Below are 27093 nucleotides of genomic sequence, written 5' to 3'. Positions count from 1 at the left end.
GACAGAACACGAGACGATACCGACTCAACCCGGAGATTGTAAAATCTCGCGAAGGTATTAGGTGATGCCCACCCTGCTACTATACATATGTCTGCTAGGGAGGTGCCCCTGGCCAGTGCCCATGAGGACGCAACACTTCTGGTTGAGTGCGCTCGAACCCGCAAGGGGGGGCACGGCCTGGGTGTGATAAGCCAAGGAAATGGCGTCGACAACCCAGTGGGCAAGCCTCTGTTTGGAGACCGCGTTCCCTTTCTGCTGTCCCCCGAAGCAGACAAAGAGCTGCTCAGAACGTCTAGAGCTCTGCGTGCGGTCCAAATATATACACAAAGGACGTACCGGACACAGCAACGAAAGGGCTCCCGGGGCAGCGCTTGCAGGTTCACTACCTGATCTTCTGAAGGGTGTGGTAGGAACCTTGGGCACGTAGCCCGGTCGCGGTCTTAGGATCACGTATGTGTCTGCTGGACCAAATTCCAGGCAAGTGTCGCTGACAGAGAACGCTTGCAGGTCCACGACCATCTTGATGGAGGCGAGTGCGATCAGCAGGGCCGTTTTGAGAGAGAGTCCTGAGTCCAGCTGAGTCTAGCGTCTCGAAGGGGGGTCTCTGGAGGCCCGTGAGTACCACTGAGAGATCCCAGGAGTCGAACAGGGATTTAGCCTCCGGGCACCTCTTAGGAACCTGATAATTAAGTCGTGCTTTCCCAGAGACTTGCCGTCTACTGTGTCTTGGTGAGCCGCGAAGGCAGCAACATACACCTTGGGGGTGGAAGGGGACAGCCTCCCCTCCAGCCTCTCCTGTAAGAACAAAAGCACTGACCTAACAGCACACCTCTGTGGGTCTTCAGCTCGGGAAGAACACCAATATGTCACTTTAGGGCGTAAAGATGCCTGGTAGAAGGGGCTCTGGCTTGGTTGATTGTGTCTACAACGGTCGATGGTAGACCGACTAGCTCTTCCGCATCCCGTCCAAGGGCAAGTCGTGGAGGTTCCAAAGGTCTGGGTGCAGATGCCAGAGCGTGCCCGTCCCTGAGAAAGAAGGTCCTTCCTCAGGGGAATTCGCCAGGGAGGGGCTGTCACGAGAAGCGTGAGATCCGAGAACCATACGTGAAGGGGCGGGGCCTGGCAAACTGAATTGCGTAACCGAGTCGAATGGTCCGGTGCAGCCAGCGTGACGTGTTGGGCAGTGAAAACCACGCCTCTAAACTCCGTGCTAGGGGCACCAAGTGGACATACCTGGCGGGGCTTCACAGCGGGGCGGGGCAGGTAGTGTGGTGTCGGGAGGCAGGATGCGTCCTGAGGCTTTGGTGCTGAGAACAAACTCAAAGCACTTACTTTGCTCCGTGCGGAACAGTCGTGGGCGGTGTCTGTATTCAGTGTGCCAGGACTGTTGAAATCTGGCGGCAGAGTGCCGTGAGAACGGCATTTGCGGCATTTGAGTACCGCAGGCCCCATTAGGGGGTGTGGCCAATGAAATGAATTCAACAAAAAGATTCTCCTCCCGGCCTCCCACCGGGGAACGGAGTGGTCTTACCAGCTCCGGAACTAACATCTCGGTCTCTGGGTCGGTCATCTCAGGAGCGCCTGGGAGCATTCCGGGTCCTCAAGGGGGTCCATTTTCTGCGGGGAGCTTGACGCTGGGTCTGAGAGCTGGGCCCACTCTTTTTGTTCAGGCAGAGCAACACTTTCTTTCTTTCTTGAAAGCCGCAGGAGGACGCCCTCGGCGAGCAGACAGGGCATGGCCCGTGGCGGCAGGTTTGCAGCAGGGCAAGATGTGTGAAATAGCCTCTGTCTGTTTCTTCACCGTTGAGGACTGCTGGGCGGAGTCGTCAAGTGGTGTCGCAGAATGGACGGAGCTGGGAGATGGGAGCGTTTGAGAAAGCGTGCTTTGTCTACTTCCTGTACTGCGACCAGGTCCAGTCCATGTGTTACGTTTCTGGACCACGAGGGTGGCCAGCACCTGTTTGAGTGCAGTTCCTGCGGCACGTCAAGAACAGGACTACCCGAGTGCAAATTTTGAAGTGCCTTTGGCCCGGTGGACTTGCAGGAAGGGGCCATGGCATGCAGGGGGGAGCAGTCTGGGACCGTTCTACTGCCGAGGGTAGCGAGAGCGGAGGAGCGAGGAAGCTCGGCTGGAGAGAATGCTCATCCCGAGCTCGGACGGTAACAAGCAAGCGTGCCGGGGAGGCGGGGGGTTTCGAAGGGATTTTACCCAGCGAAACAGAGCCCGTCATTATCCCCAGATCGTCTTCATCGCCCACGGCACCTGCCCCAATCCCGTAGGAAGGAGACGAGGCACGGAGGGTGGCTGAAGTGGCTTTCTCTCACTACAAGAAAAAGACGTGACCGCAATGCTGTCATGGCTATGTTCTCGTACTGAAAACATAGACCATTCATAAAAACGCTGCCTGCGTGTGATCGCAAGCGAGGCAGTTTTTATGACTGTCAGAGGTGGGGAGAAATCAACCGCATCCAGAAACTACACAGGGGCGGAAAAACGTCTTTAAAAAGACGTGTCCTGAAGAGGACGTTTAACGCCGCTGTGTTTTGCTCTTTTTTTAGAGGAAATTACTCTTTTAGAATAACTCTTTCGAGTTGTCTGCGCTGTCGAAGTGCCCAGGGCAACAATGCACAGCCGTGCAAGGAAGGAGAAAGCCGCTGTTATGCGCCGTCGAATCCAACAGCATGCAGAGCGTCAGAGGATTAAACAGGAACTGGTGTGTGACTCGCAGCAGACTGCATGCACGACCATCGGCTCCGAAGAAATTTTCTGAATGAACTCCCGTATTTGCCTGCTTAAATACCTGCATGTCCTGGGGCGGGGTATGCAAATACCGTCTGCCAACTTCTCATTGGCCTTTTTTCATAGATCAGAGGCATATATCAGCGCTCAAGAGAGACCCCTAGTGTCGCTTCGCTGACACAACGTGGAGAGAGCGACAGAAAGGGAACTCTTGGTCGGTTAGTCAAATGGTAAGTCGTTCGGTTGGCCTGACTGCTTTGTTAATGTTCTTCAAAAAATAATTTATGTCTAAACTTAAACACTCATTTTGGACATGTTGGAAAATCTGTCTGCATATTAGTTTGTTCTTTTGTCACACTAGTCTTTAAACAAGCAAAATAATTTTATACTGTTGTCAATATTTATTACAGGGTACATCGTTCTAAAACAGGATTCGGTTTTTAATACTAAAATACAAATGTTAAAATATACGTTCTACTCCACTTCCAGTAACACAGAAATCCATGCAGCTTTGTAGTTTGTATTATGCATTGAGCTAAGAGCTTGCTCTCTATGTTTGGAATGGGAAGAATGGAGCTGTATGGAACACAATGTCTGTTGTGACGATACCATAAACCAAATGAATGCATGTCATTTACATTAAAAAAGAAGAAAAAAAATCTTAATATTATTAACTCCTCGCTATCCTTAGGACATGTCCCAAGAAACTTTAAAATGGCAGTTATCAAACCACTTATTGAGAAGCAACAACTTGACCCTGGAGAACTGGCTAATTATAGACAGATTTTTATGTTGAAAATACTAGAAAAGGTAGTATCCTCCCAAATATGTTAATTTCTACAGAGAAATAGTATATACAAAGAAAATCAGTCAGGATTTAGGCCTCATCCCAGTACAGAGACTGCACTTATCAGAGTTACAAATGACTTGCTCTTGTCATCTGATCACGGCAGCATTTCCCTTCTAGTGCTTTTAGATCTTAGTGCTGCATTCGACACGATCACGACATTCTCTTGAATAGGCTAGAGAATTATATTGGCATTTGTGGAGTTGCATTAGCATGGTTTAGGTCCTATTTAGCAGACCATTACCAATATGTCTATGTAAATGAGGAATTGTCAAACCAAACAAAAAGTATAGTATGGAGTGCCACAGGGATCAGTTTTAGGGCCTCTGCTTTTCTCCTTGTATATGCTTCCCTTGGAGATATTATCAGGAATAGTGTAATAAGTTTCCACTGCTATGCCAAAGATACACAACTTTATATTTCTTCAAAACCTGATGAGATTTCACAATTCTCGAAATTAGCAGAGTGCATCAATGAAATAAAAGATTGGATGGCCAGAAATTTCCTTCTACTCAATTCTGACAAAACAGAGGTACTAATTATTGAACCAAAAAATAAGCAGCTAATATATCATTTGACTCTTGATGGATGTATTGTTACATCATCTTCAACAGCGAAGAACTTAGGTTTTATATTTTATACCAATCTGTCCTTTGAAAATCAAATTACCAATGTCTGTAGAACAGCATTCTCCCACCCAAGAAATATTGCTAAATTACGGCACATGCGTTCTGTTGCCAATGCAGAAAAACGAATCAATGCGTTCATGACCTCAAGACTAGATTACTGTAATGCATTACTGGGCAGATGTCCAGCAAGATCAATAAATAAACTTCAGTTGGTTCAAAATGCAGCAGCCACAGTGCTAACGAGAACCAAGAAATATGATCATATTAGGCCTATTTTATCATCGTTACATTGGCTACCTGTTAAATTTAATATTAATTTTAAAATCTTGTTAACTACATACAAAGCTTTGAATGGTCGAGCTCCGCAGTACTTAAGTGACCTTCTACCATGCTATATTCCATCAAGTTCACAACGATTGCAAAATTCTGGCCTGTTAATAGTTCCTAGAATATCAAAATCCACAAAAGGAGGTAGAACCTTTTCATATTTGGCTTCTAAACTATGGAATAGTCTTCCTAACACTGTTCGAGATGCAGACACACTCCCTTTGTTTAAGTCTAAAGACTCATTTATTTAGCCAGGCATACACCTAATTTATCCTCCAACACACAATTAGGCTGCTTTAGTTTAGTCTGCCGGAACCAGAAACCAGAAATGTTGATCATGATCTATAGCTCTGCAATAAATTGAAATGCATCTATGCTTATATTATTTTATTTGTTTCCCTGTCTCAAACTTGGGACTCCTATACTTAGGTCACCAGAACAGGCTGGATCCAGCTCCATTCCTGCTTCGTGTTGGACTCCACTGATATGTGTCACTGTGTGATGATGACTAAATGCAGCTGGTGCCGACCAAACATCACTTCAGTGTATTGTGATGGACTTCAGAGGATGAACTGATGCCAACTCCAACCATAATACATGGGATACTTCGTATGCCATTGTCTGAACCTTGGACTTAGGATGGACCAAACCAAACCTTACCGAAATTACCAGCCAGGTTGAACTGCAATGCACCTCACTGATCTCTGCCTGCTTCACCTCGGTCTATTGATGGACTTTGCTCTTGAAATGGAATAGATAGACTATCAATTGCCAACAAAAGCCTTCATCAGCCAAATAACAAGGACAATTGCATCTATGTGAACTTCTGCAGTTAATCCAGGATGTACTACAAAGACATTGGTCATTAATCTTACAGTTCATACAAAATCTATGTTTAAACGCTGTCCCTTAACACTTACTTAGTTTAATAATTTTAAACCATGACTTGCACTATACACTCACCTAAAGGATTATTAGGAACACCATACTAATACTGTGTTTGACCCCCTTTTGCCTTCAGAACTGCCTTAATTCTACGTGGCATTGATTCAACAAGGTGCTGAAAGCATTCTTTAAAAATGTTGGCCCATATTGATAGGATAGCATCTTGCAGTTGATGGAGATTTGTGGGATGCACATCCAGGGCACGAAGCTCCCGTTCCACCACATCCCAAAGATGCTCTATTGGGTTGAGATCTGGTGACTGTGGGGGCCATTTTAGTACAGTGAACTCATTGTCATGTTCAAGAAACCAATTTGAAATGATTCAAGCTTTGTGACATGGTGCATTATCTTGCTGGAAGTAGCCATCAGAGGCTGGGTACATGGTGGCCATAAAGGGATGGACATGGTCAGAAACAATGGTCAGGTAGGCCGTGGCATTTAAACGATGCCCAATTGGCACTAAGGGGCCTAAAGTGTGCCAAGAAAACATCCCCCACACCATTACACCACCACCACCAGCCTGCACAGTGGTAACAAGGCATGATGGATCCATGTTCTCATTCTGTTTATGCCAAATTCTGACTCTACCATCTGAATGTCTCAACAGAAATCGAGACTCATCAGACCAGGCAACATTTTTCCAGTCTTCAACTGTCCAATTTTGGTGCTCTTGCAAATTGTAGCCTCTTTTTCCTATTTGTAGTGGAGATGAGTGGTACCCGGTGGGGTCTTCTGCTGTTGTAGCCCATCCGCCTCAAGGTTGTGCGTGTTGTGGCTTCACAAATGCTTTGCTGCATACCTCGGTTGTAACGAGTGGTTATTTCAGGCAAAGTTGCTCTTCTATCAGCTTGAATCAGTCGGCCCATTCTCCTCTGACCTCTAGCATCAACAAGGCATTTTCACCCACAGGACTGCCGCATACTGGATGTTTTTCCATTTTCACACCATTCTTTGTAAACCCTAGAAATGGTTGTGCGTGAAAATCCCAGTAACTTAGCAGATTGTGAAATACTCAGACCGGCCCGTCTGGCACCAACAACCATGCCACGCTCAAAATTGCTTAAATCACCTTTCTTTCCCATTCTGACATTCAGTTTGGAGTTCAGGAGATTGTCTTGACCAGGACCACACCCCTAAATGCATTGAAGCAACTGCCATGTGATTGGTTGATTAGATAATTGCATTAATGAGAAATTGAACAGGTGTTCCTAATAATCCTTTAGGTGAGTGTACATAATATTGTCATTATATTCATAATGTTAGCCCAAGGGGAACTGGTCCCCACAGTAAGACTGGTTTCTCCCAAGGTTATTTTTCTCCCATTAACCAACATCTTATGGAGTTTTGTGTTCCTTGCCACAGTCGCCTTCGGCTTGCTCACTGGGGTTATAAATACAATTATTATTTAATTACTTATTTGTATACACGATTAACAATTGTATTTTATCTAAATACACAATGATGACTCAACATTATAGACATTACAGTTTTATCGTCTGTTAATACCTGATCTTCTGTAAAGCTGCTTTGAAACGATGTGTGTTCTGAAAGGTGCTATACAAATAAAATTTACTTGACTTGACAATAAATGTGGTTATGCAAGATTACCTGAAAGTTGTTTGCCAGTCCATAGGTACAGGTGCGGTTCTGTTCACACCTGTCAAAATCCCAGCCCAGTTTACAGCCGAGACCATGGCAGATTTTTGAAGTATTTAATGCTAAACTGTCATTAATATTGCCAGAAGCGTCTCTAACAACAGTCGAGGCTGTAAAAGAGAGTAATAGTTTAGTGAGGGACACTCTTGTACAGGTGTCTTTCACATAATAAAATGAACATTTAATGTCGAAATAAGGTAAAAACTTTGCAGTACAAAGTATTAGATTTGATAGTTCTAAGATCCCTTTTGTGATAGTAAATTATATACATATGCTTGTTTGAAAACAAACAAACAAAAAACAGAATAAACTAAATGATAAAACAAAAATGAATAAGACACATCCTTCACCGGACTTGTCTGACATAATCTTGCACTGATTATGCTTTTAAAGAGTAAGACCCTGTTTCCACCTGGTATTAAGATACGTTTCAGGTGATCCAATCACATTGTTATGTGTATTTTGTTGGTTCATGTATTTCATGTCTCATATTTTGAAAGTTTATTTCCTGTTTCATGTCATGTGTCCCTAGTCATGTGATTCCTGTTCCCTCCATGTTCAAATGTCTGGTTTTCATTGGTTTATTGTTTAATTATCTTGTTATCAGTTCTGTCTGTTTATTGGTTCCCTCGTGATATATAAGCTCTCATGTTCACCGTAGTCCTTTGTCAAGTATTGAATGTGAATGTAATTTAGTCTAGTCTAGTCTAGTCTAGTCTAGTCTAGTCTAGTCATGCTATGTTTATATCAAGTCTCAAGTTTATGTCAAGTCTAGTTTTTGTCAAGTCAAGTTCATGTTTATGTTCATGTTTATAGTTAGGGTTTTTGGATTGTACGTCTTTAAATAAAACTGCACTTGGGTTCTTCACGCCATTGTCATCATCTTCATCATTGCCAGCAGCAACAACGTTACACACATGATGTCAGCCCTCAATACAGGTCCAAGCGGGTCATGTGTCCACATCACATTTGTGGTGTAAACGCTATTCCATCCTATATGTGTCCTGACAGCAGTGAAGCATCACCCCTCACATGTCAATCAACTGCTGCACTAAAACAAGAGTTGAAACTTTGGTGTTTATGAGCGGCTTTGAAAGAAAATAACTGTCTGATCTGAACATTTTCAAAAGCAGATACCCACACAGTCACAAGAGCTTCTTTAGTGTGTCTGATATCAACACAGATGAAAAGCACGAACAAGTGAAGCTCCTTTAATACAGGTGTAGTGGTGTGGGCAGTAAGCTTTGCACCCTGTTGGCTCTTGAACGCACTGCAACCTGTGTCATCATGGCTGACTCTTGGCTTTGTCTCTGCCTTATGGTTGCCACATGGGACTATATTTGTGACTTTTAGGTAGTTAAATTGCGTTAAGTCTGTTTATATTTTCAAGGTGTTTTTAAATATTGAGTTGTACATTGTACTGCAGTCTGCTGTCTCCCTGATTGTTGTCTGCCTGGGTTTGGAAGGGTTTGCAAGCTCCCCTGCCTGGAATGGTGTGATGAACTCTCCCTTAGCTTACTAAGTACATTTGAGTGAAGTATGAGTAACTTAAGTAGCAAGTCTGGTATTATCATTTCCTGAGTTAAATTTTATCACACATTGAACACTGCTTTAAACTTGTCATTAATGTAATCTTCTGTCTGAATTTTAGGTTATCAGCTGCTGTTTTGCCTTAGTTTAGTTGTCTTTTGGATTTTAATTGTTTTAGTACATCTTTGTTAGTGCCTCCCTGTTTGGTTTGCTTGTATTTTTGATTATCAACTGGTTTATTGTTTTTTTGGTTTTGTTAATTATTTTGCTTTTCAGTGGAGCTAGTAGCCAGCTTGCGGAGAGACTAGGTACATTAGTGTGGTTCCCTTCACAGATTGTAGTGATAACCGCACAGTGACGATTTGTGGTGACACTGTTTGCAGTGACTGGCGATTGCAGTGGGCACATGCGGTGGGTAAGTTTGTGCATCCCTGGAACACCCCCTTAGTAGACTGTCTCTCCACAGCTGGCCCCTGCCCACTTTCCCCTCTTTCCTTTTTGAGTAATTTAAACCATAACTGGGAGTGTATTTGTTTTAAAAGAATTAACCTGATTGTTAAATATATCTTGTACTAAAACCTTTTCTACATTTTCTATTGCAATTTGATTTAAACATCCTAATTTTCAATCATCCTCTTTACAGGTTCTCCCAGTTATAATTTATTGATCAATAAATGAATACTACTTTTGTAACCACGTCTCTGTCTTGCTTCAGTTAACAAACCTGTGTAGCCTTTGTATAACTGGGATGCTTGTTGAAATAGAAATAAACATTTGTTGGGGTGAAAGTCCCCAGGTGGCGTTGTCGGTTAGTTCGACTCTGGTGGCGATTCCTCCCCTAGCGGCACCCGCCTTGCTACACAGGCAATCTTCTAAAATAATGGATCATTATGCTTGACATGTTGCATTTGTGCTTAATTTACATGTACACCACATCATTCTTTTTTTGTCTTTTCTGAATTGAATTACTTGTTGACCTTTTAATATCATGCAGTAACACACTGACATAGTGATTTATGTATGCCGTCATGAAACTGAGACCCTCCCTTCCAAATCTGAACACAAATGGTCACGGGAGATTCATTAAAGTGACCAGGAGTAAACAGCGACGTGTCTCACCTGGCCACATCCACATCCTGGATCACCCAAGACACATTGTAATACCAGGTGGAAACTAGGTATAAGATTATGTAAATGCCTTAAATGGCGTCCTTTAACCCTTATGCACTGTTTTGACCCGTTTCATTTTTGTTCATTCAATAAATGGTCTCCTCGGGGCAAGTAGTACCGCCAACAACTCAAGGCAGTTGATGTGCCAATGCAGTGGTCCAAGGACCAGTGACTGTGTGCCCCTTGCAAATGGCACCCTAGCCACACTGGGAGGCATCTGTCTTAACCATGATGTGCCTGGAGACCTTGCCTAGGGGAACTCCTGCCCGTAGGGATGCTAGGTCTGGCCAGGGGCTGAACAGATGGCAACAAGCCTGCGTGACAAGAATGCGGTGTGCTTTTTTGCTGTGGTGCCATGTTCATCTCTCGACTCGGGACTGAGGCCAGTGCTGAGGTGGTCTCATATGCATCAACCTGAGCAGCATAACCATTGCTGAGGATGCCATATGCCCCAGGAGCCTTTGAAAGGATTTCAGTGGGACCGTTGCAGACAGTTCAGCACTGACTGTGCACACTCATTGGTGAGGCGTGCTATCATTGAGACCGAGTCTAACTCCATACTGAGAAAGAGATACTCTGAACCTGGGAGAGCTTGCTCTTCTTCCCAAAACCCAAAGCCCCAGCCAGCTGAGGTGCCTGAGCACCAGGTTCCTGTGTGCACACAACGTGCCCCAAAAGTGAGCTGGAAGTCCCTTAACAGGGAAAGTGCTGCCTCTACGACCTTCGAGAAGGCATGAGGTGACAGGGACAGACCGAGGGGATGACCTCATACTGGTATGGAAGTACGCTTCCTTCAGGTCTACCACTGAGAACCAACCTTGATGCCGGACGCTTGCTAATATGCGTTTCTGCACCAGCATCTTGGACGGGAGTCTGTGCAAAGCCGATTCAGACTCACAGGTCCAAGATTGGCCACAACCCACCGCCTTTTTTGGGTACGATGAGGTAGGGGCTGTAAGACCCCTTCTTCACCTCGGCAGGAGGGACAGGCTCTATCGCATCCTTCTGTAGGAGGGAGGAAAACTCTGCACACAGAGCAGCGGCACACTTGCCTCTCACCATAGTGAAGCGGACGCCACTGGACTTGGCCGGGGGTCTAGCAAACTGAATCGTGTGAGCCATGCCCCCAAGCCCCCCACAAGTGAGAGCAATTGTGTCAGACATACCAGCGGGAGGTGCCACTTGTGGCTGTGCTGAGTCTAGACACATCAAAGCACTTACCTGGCTCCTTGTGACCGCTCCCGGAACAGCCTGGTACGGGGGAGGAAGATTCGTCCTCGTAGCCCGTGGAGACCATCATATCAGGTGCGGATTTTGCCACAGCTGGGTGCGCAGGGGCAGGAGGCCTGCCTCCGAGGTGCCATACCTGCCAGAGAGAGACACGGTGCCCATTGGTCGTAATAACGATGGCCGGGTACAGGAAATTAGAAAACCGCTCTTTTCTTAGAATGTGGGTACCGCGGCCCTGGGGGCATGTGGTAAAATAAGAAAAGGAAAATAAAGAACTTCCACCCAGCCCTCCTTGGGGGAAGGAGTGGTGCTCTTACCAGCTCCTGTGCAGCGGATCACCTACCTCCTGGGCTAACCGTCTCGGGGAAGACTTTGAAGCCTTCTTGGGTTCTTGGTGACCGGCCATTAGACGCGTGGCATCTGCTTTCTGCGGGTGGCTTGACGCCGGGGCTAGCCTACTGGGGTGGGCTGTGGCGGAGCCCTTGGCGACAAACAGATGGGGGTGCGAGACATTGCGTCATGCCAGGATGTGTTGTATGGTCCCCTTCTGACTTTTAACCACTGAGGATTGCTGGGCAAAATCCTCTATGGTGCCGCTGAATAGGCCAATTTGGTTCGACCAAGTTGGGCCAAAGGTGGCGCTCCTGGACCACTAAGAAGGACATCGCCTTTCCTGGACGGGAGACTCAGATGGCTCCGCCAGGTGGCGGCGTTCAGCGGGTGCAGGTGCACCGTGATCACCTTACCAACCTGGAGAGTCGCCGAGCACCCCCTGGCGCCCCACCGTCGAGAGAGATGAATGGAACAGCAGGAGGAATTCAGCTCTGTGAATACGTCCGCTCGGCTCCGAAGAAGAAAATCTGAGTGTGTGTTTGCAACAGCACTCCATTTATACCCGTATGTCCGGGGGAGTGGCATGCAAATCCCACATGCCAATTCTAATTGGCCTTTTCTCAAATATCAGAGATGTCTGGGCTCCCAAGGGTGACTCCTAGTGTCAACTCATCGACACACCGTTGAGTGATAGGGAACAGCCACATGCTAAACATACACACTCAGAAATGAAGGGTTAAAATGACAACACACTCACAAACCAGGGCATCAATAAGTGTAGCTCTAAAGCCTCTTTTGGTGATTGTTTTCATTACAAGTCATCTGTTGTTTTCCAACTGATGACAACAATCTAACACACTTACTCTGACACACACACACCCTCTCTTTCATACTCTAACACACACACGCGTTTGCAAAATATATTTTAACTATAGAAAGTTTGAAACTACAAAATGTTCCCTCTGATTTTTTGTTTTATACTTTCATTGTATTTTCTGAATAATGCAGTTCATTTCTGTTTCTTGATTTACATTTTCCTGACATTACTATGCATTTATTTTGAGTTATTACATGTATATGTTTGAAATAAATTATTGGTAGAAAATGCTTGTACTGTGTCTTCTCTTTGTAACACCATGGTCAGGTTTGATGACAAGCATAATGACATAAAGTGCAGAAACTGACATTTCAAATAAATTTTTATATACTATACTTTGACAAATAATACAGTAGTCTGATCATGTACAAATATATATCCAAATGCATATATTTTGATAAAATATAAATTTAAGTTACAACAAAACATCAGACTACACAGTAGGTGGCTACATCCATCTGCTGGCTGTTACTGGCATGACATGTTTTTTAAGTAATTTTATTTATATTTTCTTTCACCAGATGGCAGCAATCTGCATCCAATTTATGTCACATTCTCGTATTTTCTTAATGTTTCATCTTAGAGAAGTGTAAATTCAGATTTTTTCCCCCAAATATTTGCTTATTTTTACATGCAAATGAATGGTAAAATTTAGAAATGTACATATAAATAAGATCAAAATAGCATAAAAGAAATGCATAATTTTATTGTTCTTCAGGGAAGAATTTTTTTTAATCATTATTATCGTCATAAAAAAGGGGTTACACATCTAAACCTTCCGGTCAAAAATGATCACGAATACCAATGGAAGGTGCCATTTTTTAATACCATAGGAGGGTTAAATAGGGTTCAAGATGATATCGTATTTCCCTATTTAATCCTGGATATAAATTAATCCAAAAGACAAATGTCTAATCTTACCAACTGTGACTGAGATTATTAAGTAGCTCAAGGTGGTCCATAATATAGCCAGGAGTGTTCCTTTAGGAATTCCACCCATTGGATCCTAGAACAACATGGACATACACATAAATTTTGTGCTGTTTTAAAGGCATGGTAAGTTCTGTCTTAAATACAATAACATCACCTTCAGATCTCCACAGATGTTGACTCCAGACAGAATTCCAGTGGAAGCAGGGAAGAAAATGGCAAACATCCTAAAGAAATAACCATCTTTGCCTCGGAAGGAAGGTAGCAGGTTGTCAAAGAAAATCTCACCTGCAAGAACAACACTGTGGTGAGGTTTCATTACCAATTATTATGACTGTGATTTCCCAATGGACATATCGCAAGTGGTTTTCAGGGGGTTTTGCTTCAGGACAAAGATTTGACAATGGACACAAATTGTTTATCAAACAAAAGTACAAGGGCCCAACAATGGGCAAAATGATTAACATGACTGTAAAGGGATTAAGGGAAAGGAGGAGGCGAGAACCGGCTTGACGATACAAATAATAGTTTTAATAATAAACTGAACCAAAAACACACAAACATAAACACACAGAGCAGCTGCCTGTAATTCTCTCTCTCTCTCTCGAACCGTCGTCAACAGCTGCCTTTATCCCACGTGCGCCCCATCAGGCTGATTGGGGACCGGGCATTTATTGTTCTAGCCCGGCCCCGCCCTCCTCCACTCTACAATTACATAAGATGAATAAGAAATTGACAACAGCAGAAGTGTGAATTACCAGCTTATAGCCATTTTTGTTGCTGCATCCAACAAACAACAGAGGGGAAAGTACTTGTTTCCTAAGGAGAGCTACATGGGCACTGTGTGGAGTTCTGACCATATGCATATACGCATTGTATACGATTTGAGCTTTGGATGCGTTGAAATATTTCAGTTTATGTGACTTCATGTTACCACCCGACCGGATGTAATGTATTCCATTCAAAACTATGAGCTTGAGGTTAGAAATATTAAAGTGTTTGTTCTAAACAACTATAATAATAATAATAATGATGACAATAAAAATACTAAGTGAATATTACTCATGATTATAATTTAATTCATTCTTCTGCTCAACAACCACAGTAACACAGTAACTTTTTTCTTCTGCCTTGCAACAAATATAATCCATTGCAACCAAATGGAAAGTTCAGCATGACTGGCTAAACACATGAAACAAACAGTGGGCCAAATATTAACTTTGTAGAAGCCATATTACTAAGTGACAGATGAATATGCACAGAGATTGGGTACACAACTTCTGACGTCAACAACAAAAGATATGGGAAGGGTTTTGTCCTCACTTTTAAAAGTTGATATGCCTTTTAATTTGCTATCCTGACTTTGCACAATTACATGGGTAGCAGGGGCGAAAATTTAATAAAAATGTTGGGGGGGACAATAACCATAAAAATTCTCAAAAGCAATTTTTGAAGGGGACACCAAGGGGTTTTTTGTTGTTGCCCCGTTTGCATTTGTATTATTTTATTTCTTAAAAAATTATTTTAAGAATATATCATTATATTATTTACAATACACATATTTTAATGATATTTTAGGGGGAACCCTCAGATGGGGTCCTGACACCCTGCAACCTATTTATTGGTTTTGACCCACCAGTTGAGATCGACCCACTGCTAGTTTGACAGAATTAGGGAGAAACATAATGATGCAAGGATGAGTCAACATCCTTCCATTAACAAGGATTTTTTAGTTCCTTCATAAAATCTTTGCTAATCATTGTTGTAAGCACTAACTTAGGTCAACATAGTCTTATATGGTTTATGCTGGTCAGTGCTGGTCTGGTGCTGGTTTAATTAGTTGACCAGCATGAACATGTTAACCAGCGAAATTTAGCTGATGAGGCATGGTCTGGCTGGTGAAACTAGCTGAGCAAGTAAGTCTTACTGGTAAAGTAAGTTAAGAAGCTAGTTTAAGCCGGAAGTAAATTTATTTGGCATTTGTTCAATTTTCTTTACGATTGTTACTTGTCAGATTGTGCGATAAGACCCAATGAGATCTTGGATAAAAGCAAAAGCAGACTGTGCACCACAGGAATGGTCTTTTATGAAAGACTGTATGATATACGTCTTAGCTTAAACTTTGGTCATGATTGACATTGTTGACAGGGTGTTTTAAGTCATCAGATTGTTCTGATATCTTCTTTTCCTGAAGAAACTTACATAGTCAGTCCAGGCGAACACAGTGCATGTTCTGACACTCGGGAGGTCGTGAGCCCTAGCATTCGTTACGAGTCAGTTTATAATCATACAGATGCGACTGTAATGAGACAGACTAATGTCTTGTAGTATTTCCTCTATGTAATTTGTGTATAAATGTGATTTTCCCTGTTATGCATAATATTAACTTTAATGTGACTTGCATTATGCAGTGTGCATAAGAACAGCACATCTGTCTGTTTAATTGTATCACGCTCCTCAGTATTTAGTGGGTTTGTGGGGTATTTTAGGGCGGCTACGTGCCATTACATGGTCTAATGGTAACCCCGTTTCTGGTATTGGACACTTCCACTCAAAAGATATGTGTTGTTGTCGTTGTTGTTTGTTTTTATGTTAGACGTTAGGCTAACTGCCTGGCTCTGGTATCCTGTGTTAACGTTAGTTCCGTTTGTATGTGATAGCGTTTGTTTGTGCGAGGGCCAACTGCTGCCTTCGTTCAGTCAGCCGTTCCATACAGCCTGTGTATTTGTGGCTGTAATTATGGCTATAGCTCCAACAATGTTGGTATGTGAACACCTTAAATACGATGGTGATTCAAACTCGTGTGGATTTCATGTTTTTAGCTTTTTGTAATTGTTTGTTCTTTTATAGGTTAACTAATCTGCTCACCAGAAGGTGTCTGTCTGGATAGAAGCTGCAGGGCTGAACTACACTGCTGTTTTGTTTTCTGATTTGTTATACATTTTTGTTTTGGTATGTTTACATTATTTACAACTCTGTCTCTGGCTCCAGAAGTGATGTTTCCTCTCTCATAGAGAGAAGTGGTATCCGTAGCTCTGTATGTGTATATCCTGAGCCACAGAGATCATCATTAGAGTTTGGAAATGGTGTTATTTTGTATTAATTGAAACCATTTTATTTTGTTATTGTTTGTGTGAAGTTGGTCTTGGCATGGTGTTTTGTCGTTAGCTCTCCCCTGCCCTTCACACTAACATATTACGTGTTGTATGTTAAAATCCTTTTGCATTTTTGTTTTCTTTGTTTTTAATTGCATGAGTATTTGGTTAATTTTCCCTTCTGTGTTCTCAGGAGCTGAAGGCCCAGTGCAGGGGGCTAGCTGTTCCCCGCTAAATAGTGGTAGTGCCCCTTTCACCTTTGGAGTGTTGTAGTTTTCAACTGATTCACCTGTGTTTGTGTTAGTGAGAGTGTACACTTGTGGTTTATGTGTCTTTATCAGGGAATTGCTGCCCCTGGCTAGCCTTCCTGCTCCTGGTAAGCCTCAGCCCTCTGTGGTCTGTTAGTGTATATGTTGTTTTATGGGTGTGTGAAGCCTATAACAAACCACGCAGCTGATTGCGGTGCTCATAATTTTAATACACTTTTTAAATTATGCTGCATTAGCTGAAAGCACATCTTTATGGATTATGGACAATAAAATATGGATAAATATTACAAGTGATGTCGAACATTTGACAGATTCAGATTTTGAAGGGAGGCTGTGTGATTTTATAACTGCATGTATCAATAGTGTCCGTGTGTTGCTGCCAGTTACAGCATGATAATAAAGTGCACAAAATGTACAAGATTAAAAAGAATGTGCAGACTATTCACGCACCATTTCTGTCAGTTATACTTGGATTTAATATAAGCGCAAAAATTCTATTTAGTGCAGAGTTATTTTAGTGGAGGAGGCTACCTGTATTATTCAGCTTTAGATGTTGACAGTCTTTCTCATCTGTGTCACTGCTTGCATGTTGATAGCAGACATCTATCTATAGCTCACTGGGGGGAATGCTTACTAGCACGCCCCACGGGGCCAGCGGTGTGCCAGCGCATCTGTGCCGAGGGGAGCCTCGGTCAGGATGTAGCAGAGTGGGCAGTGGGAGGATTCCCGGGAAGTGAACAGGCCTACCTGTGCTTGATCGAATCGAGTCCAAACCAGCTGGACCACCTGGGGGTGGAGTCTCCATTCTCCCCTGAGCATGACCTGTTGCGAAAGCACATCTTCCGCACTGTCGAGGTCGCCTGGGAAGTGGGGGACAACTTGAGTTACTGCTGTCTCCAGTGGAGGAGAGTTGTGACCTGCGATGCGAGAGCAAGCCTCCTTGGTGGCTAATGTACGCTACCATCGCTGTGTTGTCCATCCGGACCAACACGTGCTTGCCCTGGATCAACGGCCAAAGCCTCAGCAGGGTGAGCAACACTGCCAGAAAGTCGATGCAGTTGATATGCCATTGCAGTCGTGGCCCTGACCAGGAGCCCGCGGCTGCTTGCACATTGCACACAGCCCCCCAGCCATGCTCTGTGGTGTCTGTCATAACCACAACGTGCCTGGGGAACTTGAACTAATGGGAATCCTGCCCACAGGAATGCAACGCCCATCCAAACAAGTTGCAACAGATCAGTGTGATGTCCATGCAATGTGTGCCACAGCACATGCCAATCTCACGACTCGACTGCTGGTGCGCCAGGCCCTCGAAGGTGAACCAAAGAAGGGCCTGTGCCTAGGGGAAACTAAGAGATTGAAGTATATGTCCTTCAGGTCTATGGCCGCAAACCAATCCTGATGCCGGACGCTCGCTAAAATGCAAATCTGCATCAGCATCTTGAATGGGATTCTGTGCATGGCCCGGTTCAGAACTCGCAGGTCTAGGACTGGCTGCAAGTCCTCGACAGTGTCGCCAAATAGGCTAGCCTGGGAGACGGAGGTGGCGCTCCAGGATCACCTCGCTTACCCGAGAGTCCGTGCCGTGACCTTTGTCGCCCGGAGGGCGAGATTAATCAACAAGTGCAGCTCCTGCATCAATCCCGGGTCAGAACTACCCTTGTGCAGTTGTCTCAGTGCATTGGCTTGAAGGAGAGCCATGGCTAGCAGGGTGGAGACAGCCTGTCCAGCGGCACAAGTTGCCAGTGACGAAGTGAACTTACATGTCCTGGACGAGAGTCTCAGGCAGTTCTGCCTTGTGGCGGCATTTTGTGGGCACAGTTGCACCACAACCAACTCATCCACCTGGGGAATCACAGAGTAGACCCTGGCAGCCCCACCGTAGAGGGTTGTGAGAGCAGAGGAGTTCAGAGATCAGGTCCGGGCAGTGAATGGTGCCCGCCATGACTTTGTGAGCTCCTCATGCACCTCCGGGGAGAAAGGGACCAGGGCGAAGTGCAGCCATGAGTGCCGCTCCGAGCCAAGGTACCAATCATCAAGCCGCATGGTTTCAGGGCAGGGCGGAGGGTTCCACTCCAGCCTGATGCTCGCAGCTACCAGGGCAAGCATGGCCATCAGCTCGCCGTCAGTCTCAGACTGGGTGACCACACCTAAAGGCGAAAGCCCAGCCGAGTCCTCCGCATTGGACTGAAGCAGCCTGCTCTCCAATGCTGCTATCGAGATCTCATCCTCCAACCCGAGCGCCAAATTAGCAGTCGAACCCACTCTGAGGTGAGCCGCCTGACTCATCACAGAACTCAACTGGGGTGCATGAGCATGCTGGGGAATGGCAAGTCCGTGGGGATTCACCTGGTGGAGTTACTTCCGTTTATTTCCCCAAATCACCCCCAGCGCTTACCGTCGCGGTCTTGTTCCTGCGGGCAGAAGAACCGGGGTGGGGAGCGGATGGAGTGGCTTTACCTCCGAGGAAAGTAAGCCACGATTGCAAAGTGGCCATGGTCATGCACTCGCTGTGCAGGCATGAACCATCCATGAACACCGTCTCAGCATGTCTGGAGCCAAACACGTAAGGGAGCAATCGTGATTATCAGAAGCGAAGAGATAACGACCACAACCAGGAACTGCACATAACCGGAAAGGCATCTTTAAAAAGATGCTTTCCATCAGTGCCCACTCTTTTAGGGAATATATAATCTTTTAGGGAGAAATAAACACTTTTAGCACTCAACGCGTACTGTCGAAGCACCTTGGGGCATTCTCCGCACTTATCTGTGCAAGAGGGGGGAAAAAACGCTGTGATGCGCCGCGAAATCCAATAGCAGCGGAGATCGTTTGCTTTGTACAGAGGAGAATGGATTGGCAGTGTAATACATCAACACCGCTCAGCTCCGAAGAAAAAATCTTAATGAGTGGCTGCGAGCCAGCTCCTTTTATACCCGTATGTGGCATGCAAATTCCACTTGCCAATTCCCATTGAAATTTTCTCAAAGATCAGAGGTGTTTGGGGCTCCCAAGGGCGACCCCTAGTTTCACTACATCGACACAACTTCGAGTGAGTGACAGATAGGGAAAGATGGTTTTCTAGCGAAACGCAACACACTCTCATTGCGAATAATTCGTATGATATTGTCCTTAACGCCTCGTTTGCGGAACTCACACTTACTTCTGCATTTGACATTCATGAATTTGCACGTGACGAAGAAGTACGAGTTTATGCAAACAACATTGTGCAAGACCATGTGAAATAGCCAACTCATAAATTATGTATTATGTTGTTAGAAGAGCAGAGTACAGCATTGCATTTTTGTAGACGTGGTTATGAACAATATGGGAAATCACAGTTTTAACACAACCATTTTCTCCAAATGTGTAAATGGTTCATGAACAATCAGTTTTCAGTAGCCTAGTTTCCATCCACTTTTCACGCTACTTTGTTATAGACAAAGTAAAAATACGTTAAAAAAAGTTTGGGAAATTTGCCGTCTTCTGCCTGTTTCCATTCAAATGGTCTTTTATTGATAAAAATGTGTGCGTGATGACATCATACCTATAAAAAAACACTTTGTCACATATGTTTTGTTTTAACGTAAAATAAATCTGCCCTTAAGACGTTTCCACAAAGAAATGTGTGTTTATCGCTAATTGTGTACCTTTCGTCTCCCAGATGTCCCTAATTGTTTTTCCCTCAGAAGTCTTGGTAAAATGGGTAAAGTATTGAGACAATTCATTGAAATTAGACAGCTTACTGTCATTTCACTAATAAATGCATTCAGAAGAGCAATCAAATGGGAGTTGTTTCCCTTCTTGATGTTGTGACTATCGCAGGTTGCCAACGGTTCCGACCCGAAAGCGAATCATCATGGCCCCGTTCAAGTTGGCAACTTGCACCAAGAAGAGGGAAAACTTTAGGTCTTAATATAAGGACCATCCATCGATGTGTATATGCTGTGTGCACAGATATTAAAGAAAAACTGATGCTGTGTAATATCAGGATTTACATATATGATACTGTGGCAGGGCGGAGGGCGGGGCCGGGTCGTGATCCCACGCACCCGGTCCCGTATTAGGCTAATCAAGCCTCCGAGGTATAAAGGTGGACTGCAGGGTGTCGTGCGGGAGAGAGAGATCATTAGCGGACATGTCCGTCATGTGTGTTTGTGTCTTCTTTTAAGTGTATCATTAAACTATTATTTATATCGTAAAGCCGGTTCTCGCCTCCTCCTTTCCATTGATCCCTTTACAGATACATTACTGATATTCAATAGGCTATTTTGGACAATCATTTAATCTAAAGCATTGCCATCGCAACTGCATTATGTCCCGCATATTTGTCCAGCAACTTTTAATGACCAACTGAATTTGATTGTCATCTAAAATTAATTTTAGTGTCATAATGCAATTTACATTTTCTGAAGAAGCTCAGCAAATGCGATTCAAGGTAAATAGGGTTAGTTGTAAAATACTAAAAAGTTTTAAAATGTAGAAAAGCTTGTTTTCTGAAAGTGAAGAAAGCATTTGGTCAAGTAGTTCTGATAGTTTATAATCTTGAAAAAAGTGTAGAACATTATGAGAATGTAATTCAGCTGACTTTTTTCGTCTACAGAACAGGGTAAGGCTAATTTAAGTTTGCCGGCATTTTTTCAAAAGCTAAACAATCATTTTATAGAATTGGGCTATATGTTAGTGTTCCAAAAAAGCATACTGAAGCTTTTCTCCTAGTATCTTTGTGCACAGAAATTACATTTTTTGTGTGTGTGTTGTGGGCTAATTCCATGACTGCCATTTATTATTCTGAATGGTGTGGAAATGCAACTTTAATAAATAAACGGATGGCTACCATGATTCAATTAATCCCAAACAGTGGCCATTAATTTGTTCTCTTTGCAATTGTCGATGTACATGATATGAGATATATGTGTTGGCATTCCTGGAAGTGTCATGTTTGTAGCATCGGATCTATATGCCGTTAAGATCAATCCATAATCACCTACAATATATTGGCTTTCAAGGATCAATACCACTGTCATGATTAACACAGGCTAGCGTGGTAAAGTCTGTCATGTGACAAAACATTTTCGCGTTAATGCCAATTTTCTCAACAAAAAGTTTTTCCAAACCAGTTTTTCGCTATATTTGAAATATCGATAAAGAGTTTATGTGCTAGAGTTAAACGGAAAAATATTATGTCGACACTTGTGAAATTTTAGCGATAATTTGCATTTCCATTAGCTTTATTTTGATGCACTAAAATTGTTGCGCAAAGAATCCTTGGATGGAAACGTAGTTATTGATTGTGTGAGTTGTAACACCTTTCCCAGATTGGTCAACTTCAGGTAAATTGCCAAATTGGCAGCCGAAAATCGCACAGTTTATGCCCTCCTTAACACATACACCCAATCAAGCCCTTGCGCTAATGCTGGCAATGTTTTGCTTGTAAATTGTGGATGAGCAAATTAAGAAATTTGTGGACTGCTCATTTTTCGGACCAAACTTGAGGTTTAAAATCAAACTATGAGGACAAGATTTATCTCAAAGGCAATTAATTGTCTGTGAGCAATCAGATTTTCAAAAGCTCTGGCCAGTTATGGCCAGCCCACTAATAACATTAGAATGATCAGCAGCATGAATGTCTACTAGTGACAACCAGCAACAAAATGGTTGTCAGTGTATAAATGGCATTACTCTAAAGTAGGATTAGAGTAGATTAGGATTGAATGTTTGTTGAGCGTATACTCACTTCGGTAGCCAAAGAATCCCACAGCCTGCTTCTCTTTGGTGGGTGGAATGAAAGTTCCCACAAAATAATTGATTAAGGACAGCATTATTGCAATAAAGAACAGAATCTGTGCCTGTGGTGGGGGGGTAAAATGACAGTAAACAATCAGTGAAAAGTGGCAATATTTGAAAACGAGGAGAGAAGTGCTTTGTGGAAGACAGTAGAATCAGAGTACCTTAGCCTCCCAACTCATGCCAGCAAATGTGATGCAGAGTAGAATGACAACAGTAATTGCACCTATGATTCTCACATCATTTACATCATCCACCATCTGAGCATGGTTGTTCTGAGAAGAGAGAAAAACAATTTTATTTATTTTTTGCTTTCTAGAAGAGACAGAAATTGCACTAGACGAAAACAGGTGGATGCCATAACTTTTCCCAGCAACAGATTCAAATTGCCCCATGATTCTTGTGCAAGTACATGTATACCTCCTCTATGCCCAGTGGAGCTGTAAACGTTTTTCTCGATTTCCAGCACACTTTAACTGAGTCTATTCTATAAGCCATTCTTTCAACTCTCAAAACAATACAAATTTCTGCAAACTATAATCACATTAATCTGTTATCTCACAAGTTTCATTTTGTTTAATATATTATGTAAAATCCAACACAAAAATATATTCATTCAGAAAGCACAAACACTCAAAATATTTCACTCAATGCGTCAAAGCCGGAACTTAGTTAAGACATTTCTCATTATGTAAATAAGAAGCTAAATGTTTCGCACACAATTAAAAAATCTCAGGATAAATAAAATGGGCCATGATTATGTGCTTTGCTAAATGGATCCCATAAGTGTTTGAAGAGCTCGAAGGAAGAGAGAAATGGGTAGAAGAAGATTAAGGGATTAATAATTGTGCATGGTATAACATTTACATTTACATTACATTTATGCATTTGGCAGACCCTTTTATCCAAAGCGACTTACAGAGCCCTTATTACAGGGACAATCCCCCCGGAGCAACCTGGAGTTAAGTGCCTTGCTCAAGGACACAATGGTGGTGGCTGTGGGGATCGAACCAACAACCTTCTGCTTACCAGTTCAGTGCTTTAGCCCACTATGCCACCACCACTCATAAGAATGCTTGGCAACAAATCCAAATAAATCTGAGTCATTTAATGGTTGCTTCTATTATTAAAATCCTCAGAAAAGAAAGCAGGAAGCTACAGTAACTGCAATTTGCTTTAGACAAGTAGGTAACCTACAGGGCTTTAATAATACATTACTGCAGTTTAGATGCCATGTACTGTTCTGTGTAGTGTATGTACTGTATCACATGTTCATGATAATTGTTCTCATAATTTGTGAAAAGTTATGTCTACTTTATCTAGTCCAGCAGTACTTGTTCTAAAGTAACATGCTGAATTTCTGCTGCACTGAGGGGCATCTGACAGAATTCCAACAGAAGAAAAAGAGTGAAATATTTGATTTTGGCGTGGGAGACTGATGTTTGTACAAACTGGTGTGTAGTTTTGAGATTGTGTTACAATTTTCCTCGATCAGTTTTACACATTCCTCCAAACTCACGTCACTGCTCTCAAAACAATTAACACTGCCATCTGAAAACCTTTTATTTGTCTAAAACAGATTGAACATTTTTCATGATTTTCATAATTTACTTGAAATACTACAAAAACATTTCTCTGATCCAAGATCCATTCCTTTCAAAATAGTTAAAACAGACCACTAAATTAAAGTCATATTCTCCAATGCACATGTCAGGTTGTCAAACTATTTCATATTGATATCTGCTGTGTCAGTAGTGCACACAGCAAAGAAAATACAATTTACCAAAATTTTTACACAACTATAATGATTTTACTATCTATAAAATGGGTCAAATATGAAATATAGGATGGGCTCAAATGATCCGAGAGTCCCTCTAACTGATCTTGTTATGAATCACGGTGTCTCTGAGACACACAAAGTGTTCAGTTGAACATGACCAGATCTGCAGTGCCTTCAATTTATAAAAGGAAATAAAAAAAGAAATAGCATTGGTCTGCATGCCACAATCAATGTCCACAATAACTGCACAATCTGTGCTGTCTTATGTGCGTGCATACAATATAGCAAGACTTCTATTTTTTTCTTTTTTCCAGAGGAAGAACAGGAACAACTAGAAATGTAGATAATTTATGAAAACAAAAGGTTTTCTATTGAGGATTTTCATGATTTTCATTTCAATAGTAGAGTTGTGTCTATAGCTGAAAATTGTATGAACACATCTACAGTTTTGATGTATATAGTTTTAATAAGTGCATTATCAGAAAAGAATGCACTGCTTCATTATGCAATGAAATTAAATTGTTCTGCAATATTGAATGTCTGATTCACCTGCTGTTAATTGTTTTGTGAACATTGACTATAGTTTGGAAAAATGTATAAAAGCGAAAAAAAAAAAAAAAACTGTAATAGAGAAAATTGTGTATTGATTCATTAAAAACGTTTCATTGTTTCATGTTGTCTTCGCAATTGAAAAAAAAACAGCATTCGTCACGCAACACATGCAAATACTTGGGCCCCCTACTTGCCAGAGGTGTTCTGAGATAAAGCCAATTTGCCCTTTTGGATTTCATTCATAGATCAATATCCACATTAATTTAAAAGACAAGAATACTGTATATTGGAGGTAATGAGTCTGAATATCTTTCAAGTTAAATCAATACTCTGAATAAAATTATGTATTAAGGTACGATCACACTAGGCTTTGAGCATGTAATTATTATTTTTTTTGACACCGCAACCATGGAGCCAGAAAAGTCTTCTTTTTGTTTTTAAAGTAGATTTACAAATAACAATTTAGAAATGCACAGCACAATTCACATTCATAAAATCTGATTGAAATATCCAAAATACAATAAATCTGTATCCAAGTGAGACCACAAATATTTCCCCATTTGCCCACACATACTTCTTACTTAATGGTGCACTCAGCGATTCCTGAGAAAAACTGTTGATATTCAAACTCAACTGCCAAAACAAACACACCCCTCCCTTCAGTGCTCCTTTGGAAGCTCCACCCTCGACTTAGCATAATCCTTCTTTTTAGTTTATATTCATCTGACCTTTTTTTCTTGGTCTGTTTCTCAGCCATTTGTCAGCCTTGGAGTTTAGAAAGTTCACATCAGCCAGATTTGCAGTCGCTCTTCTAATGAATTTCCCTCTTGCTCTGCCCCCACCCCCAATCCTGTGCGCATAAAGGTCGACTGCAGAGGATCGTGCGGGAGAGAGAGATAGTTTACGGACATGTCCGTCATGTGTGTGTTTGTCCTTTGTTTCAGTTTATTATTAAAATATTATTTATGTTGAAAAGCTGGTTCTCGCCTCCTCCTTTCCATTGACTCCTTTCCATTGATCCCTTTACACTGGTGCCGAAATCCGGGAAGGAGGAGGGATATGCCGTAGTAGAGTTCTCGCCACTACCGTCCACCCCAACGGAGCAGCCGCGGCCATCTGCTGGAAGAGGACGATGGCTGCCGACCGTGGGGAGAGAAGGGGCTCCTAACCGACCGCCTGAAGCATTCAGGGCCGTTGCCAGGGGTGCAGGAGTCGCCTACCGGCCCCTGAAACACGGCAGGCTTTGAGTCCGCCGACCGCGAGCGGGAAGGGGCTCACTGCTGACTGCCTGGAGTGGGAGAACCGCTGCCAGGGGCGGGGGAGGCCCCTTCTGTTCCCCGAGAATGTGGCGAGGCGTTCCGTCCACCAGGGGCTGGAGGTCTGCCTCTGATCCACCTGGAGAGGCGTGGCTGTCGTCCGATAGAGGGTGGAGGAGTGGCAGAGGAACAAGCTACTGCGTATCGGAGAACCGGCGAGTAGGTTTTTTTTTTTTTCATCTCTCTCTCCGCTCTCTCTCTCTCTCACTGGTGCTCTGCATTGGCCTTTTCCCTCTCGTTTAAATTTTAGTGTTTTTTGGGGGGGGTACTACACTGTTACAGGAAGTACCCCCCCATTTTAATTATTTCTTTTTCCCTCCCCTTGTCCCCTCCCTTGTCCAGGTAGATGGGTATGACCTGCCGGCAGACTAGGCTTAAAGCACGCCCTCCCCCAGGGAAAAAGGAGAGAACGAGAGAGGAATGTGGCAGGGCGGAGGGCGGGGCCGGGTCGTGATCCTACACACCCGGTCCCGTATTAGGCTAATTAAGCCTCCAAGAGGGATAAAGGTTGACTGCAGAGGACGTGCGGGAGAGAGAGATCGTTTACGGACATGTCCATCGTGTGTGTTTGTCCTTTGTTTCAGTTTATTATTAAAATATTATTTATGTTGAAAAGCCGGTTCTCGCCTCGTCCTTTCCATTCATTACATTACAAATACTTTTACAGCATTTATTCATCTTGATTAATGTTCATTTCATCATTAGCATGAGGCAATATACTTTGAACTAACGGTAATTAACAGTTAACAATAGTATATTTAAATGGAACATTAACCAAGATTAATACTGTAAAAATGTTAGTTGTTAGTTCATTATTCCAAATTCATTAACCAATGTTTACAAATAAAATCTTATTTTAAATTGTTACTAAACTGTTACTAAAAAGTTACTAAATTTGCATATATGTGTAATCAGAAGAAAGGCATTAACAGAAATTGCAACTTTATAAAATGTGTTGGTTGTTGTCCAGCAATAATCGGACATTATTTACCCTGCAGTTGTATATCCAACTTAAAATTGTATATCGTCATGGTTACTGTTGTAACCTCCATTCCCTGATGGAGGGAAAGAGACATTGTG

General features: G+C 42.9%; 1 protein-coding gene across 2 annotated transcripts in view; it reads right to left on the bottom strand.

Annotated features, from left to right (window-relative positions):
* The window catches only part of LOC127657739 (solute carrier family 12 member 3-like), a 114918-nt gene that overhangs the window by 63797 nt on the left and 24028 nt on the right, over positions 1-27093 (bottom strand). For both annotated transcript variants that reach the window (XM_052146616.1, XM_052146625.1), the window contains exons 6-10: positions 22530-22640; positions 22316-22427; positions 13372-13502; positions 13206-13290; positions 7097-7254 (exon numbers count right to left, since the gene is read on the bottom strand). In XM_052146616.1, coding sequence (XP_052002576.1) covers positions 7097-7254; positions 13206-13290; positions 13372-13502; positions 22316-22427; positions 22530-22640 — 597 coding nt within the window. The remainder of the gene's footprint in view (positions 1-7096; positions 7255-13205; positions 13291-13371; positions 13503-22315; positions 22428-22529; positions 22641-27093) is intronic.

Source organism: Xyrauchen texanus, chromosome 2 (genome assembly GCF_025860055.1).
Source record: "Xyrauchen texanus isolate HMW12.3.18 chromosome 2, RBS_HiC_50CHRs, whole genome shotgun sequence".
NCBI lineage: Eukaryota > Metazoa > Chordata > Actinopteri > Cypriniformes > Catostomidae > Xyrauchen > Xyrauchen texanus.
This window is presented reverse-complemented; position numbering and strand designations above follow the sequence as displayed.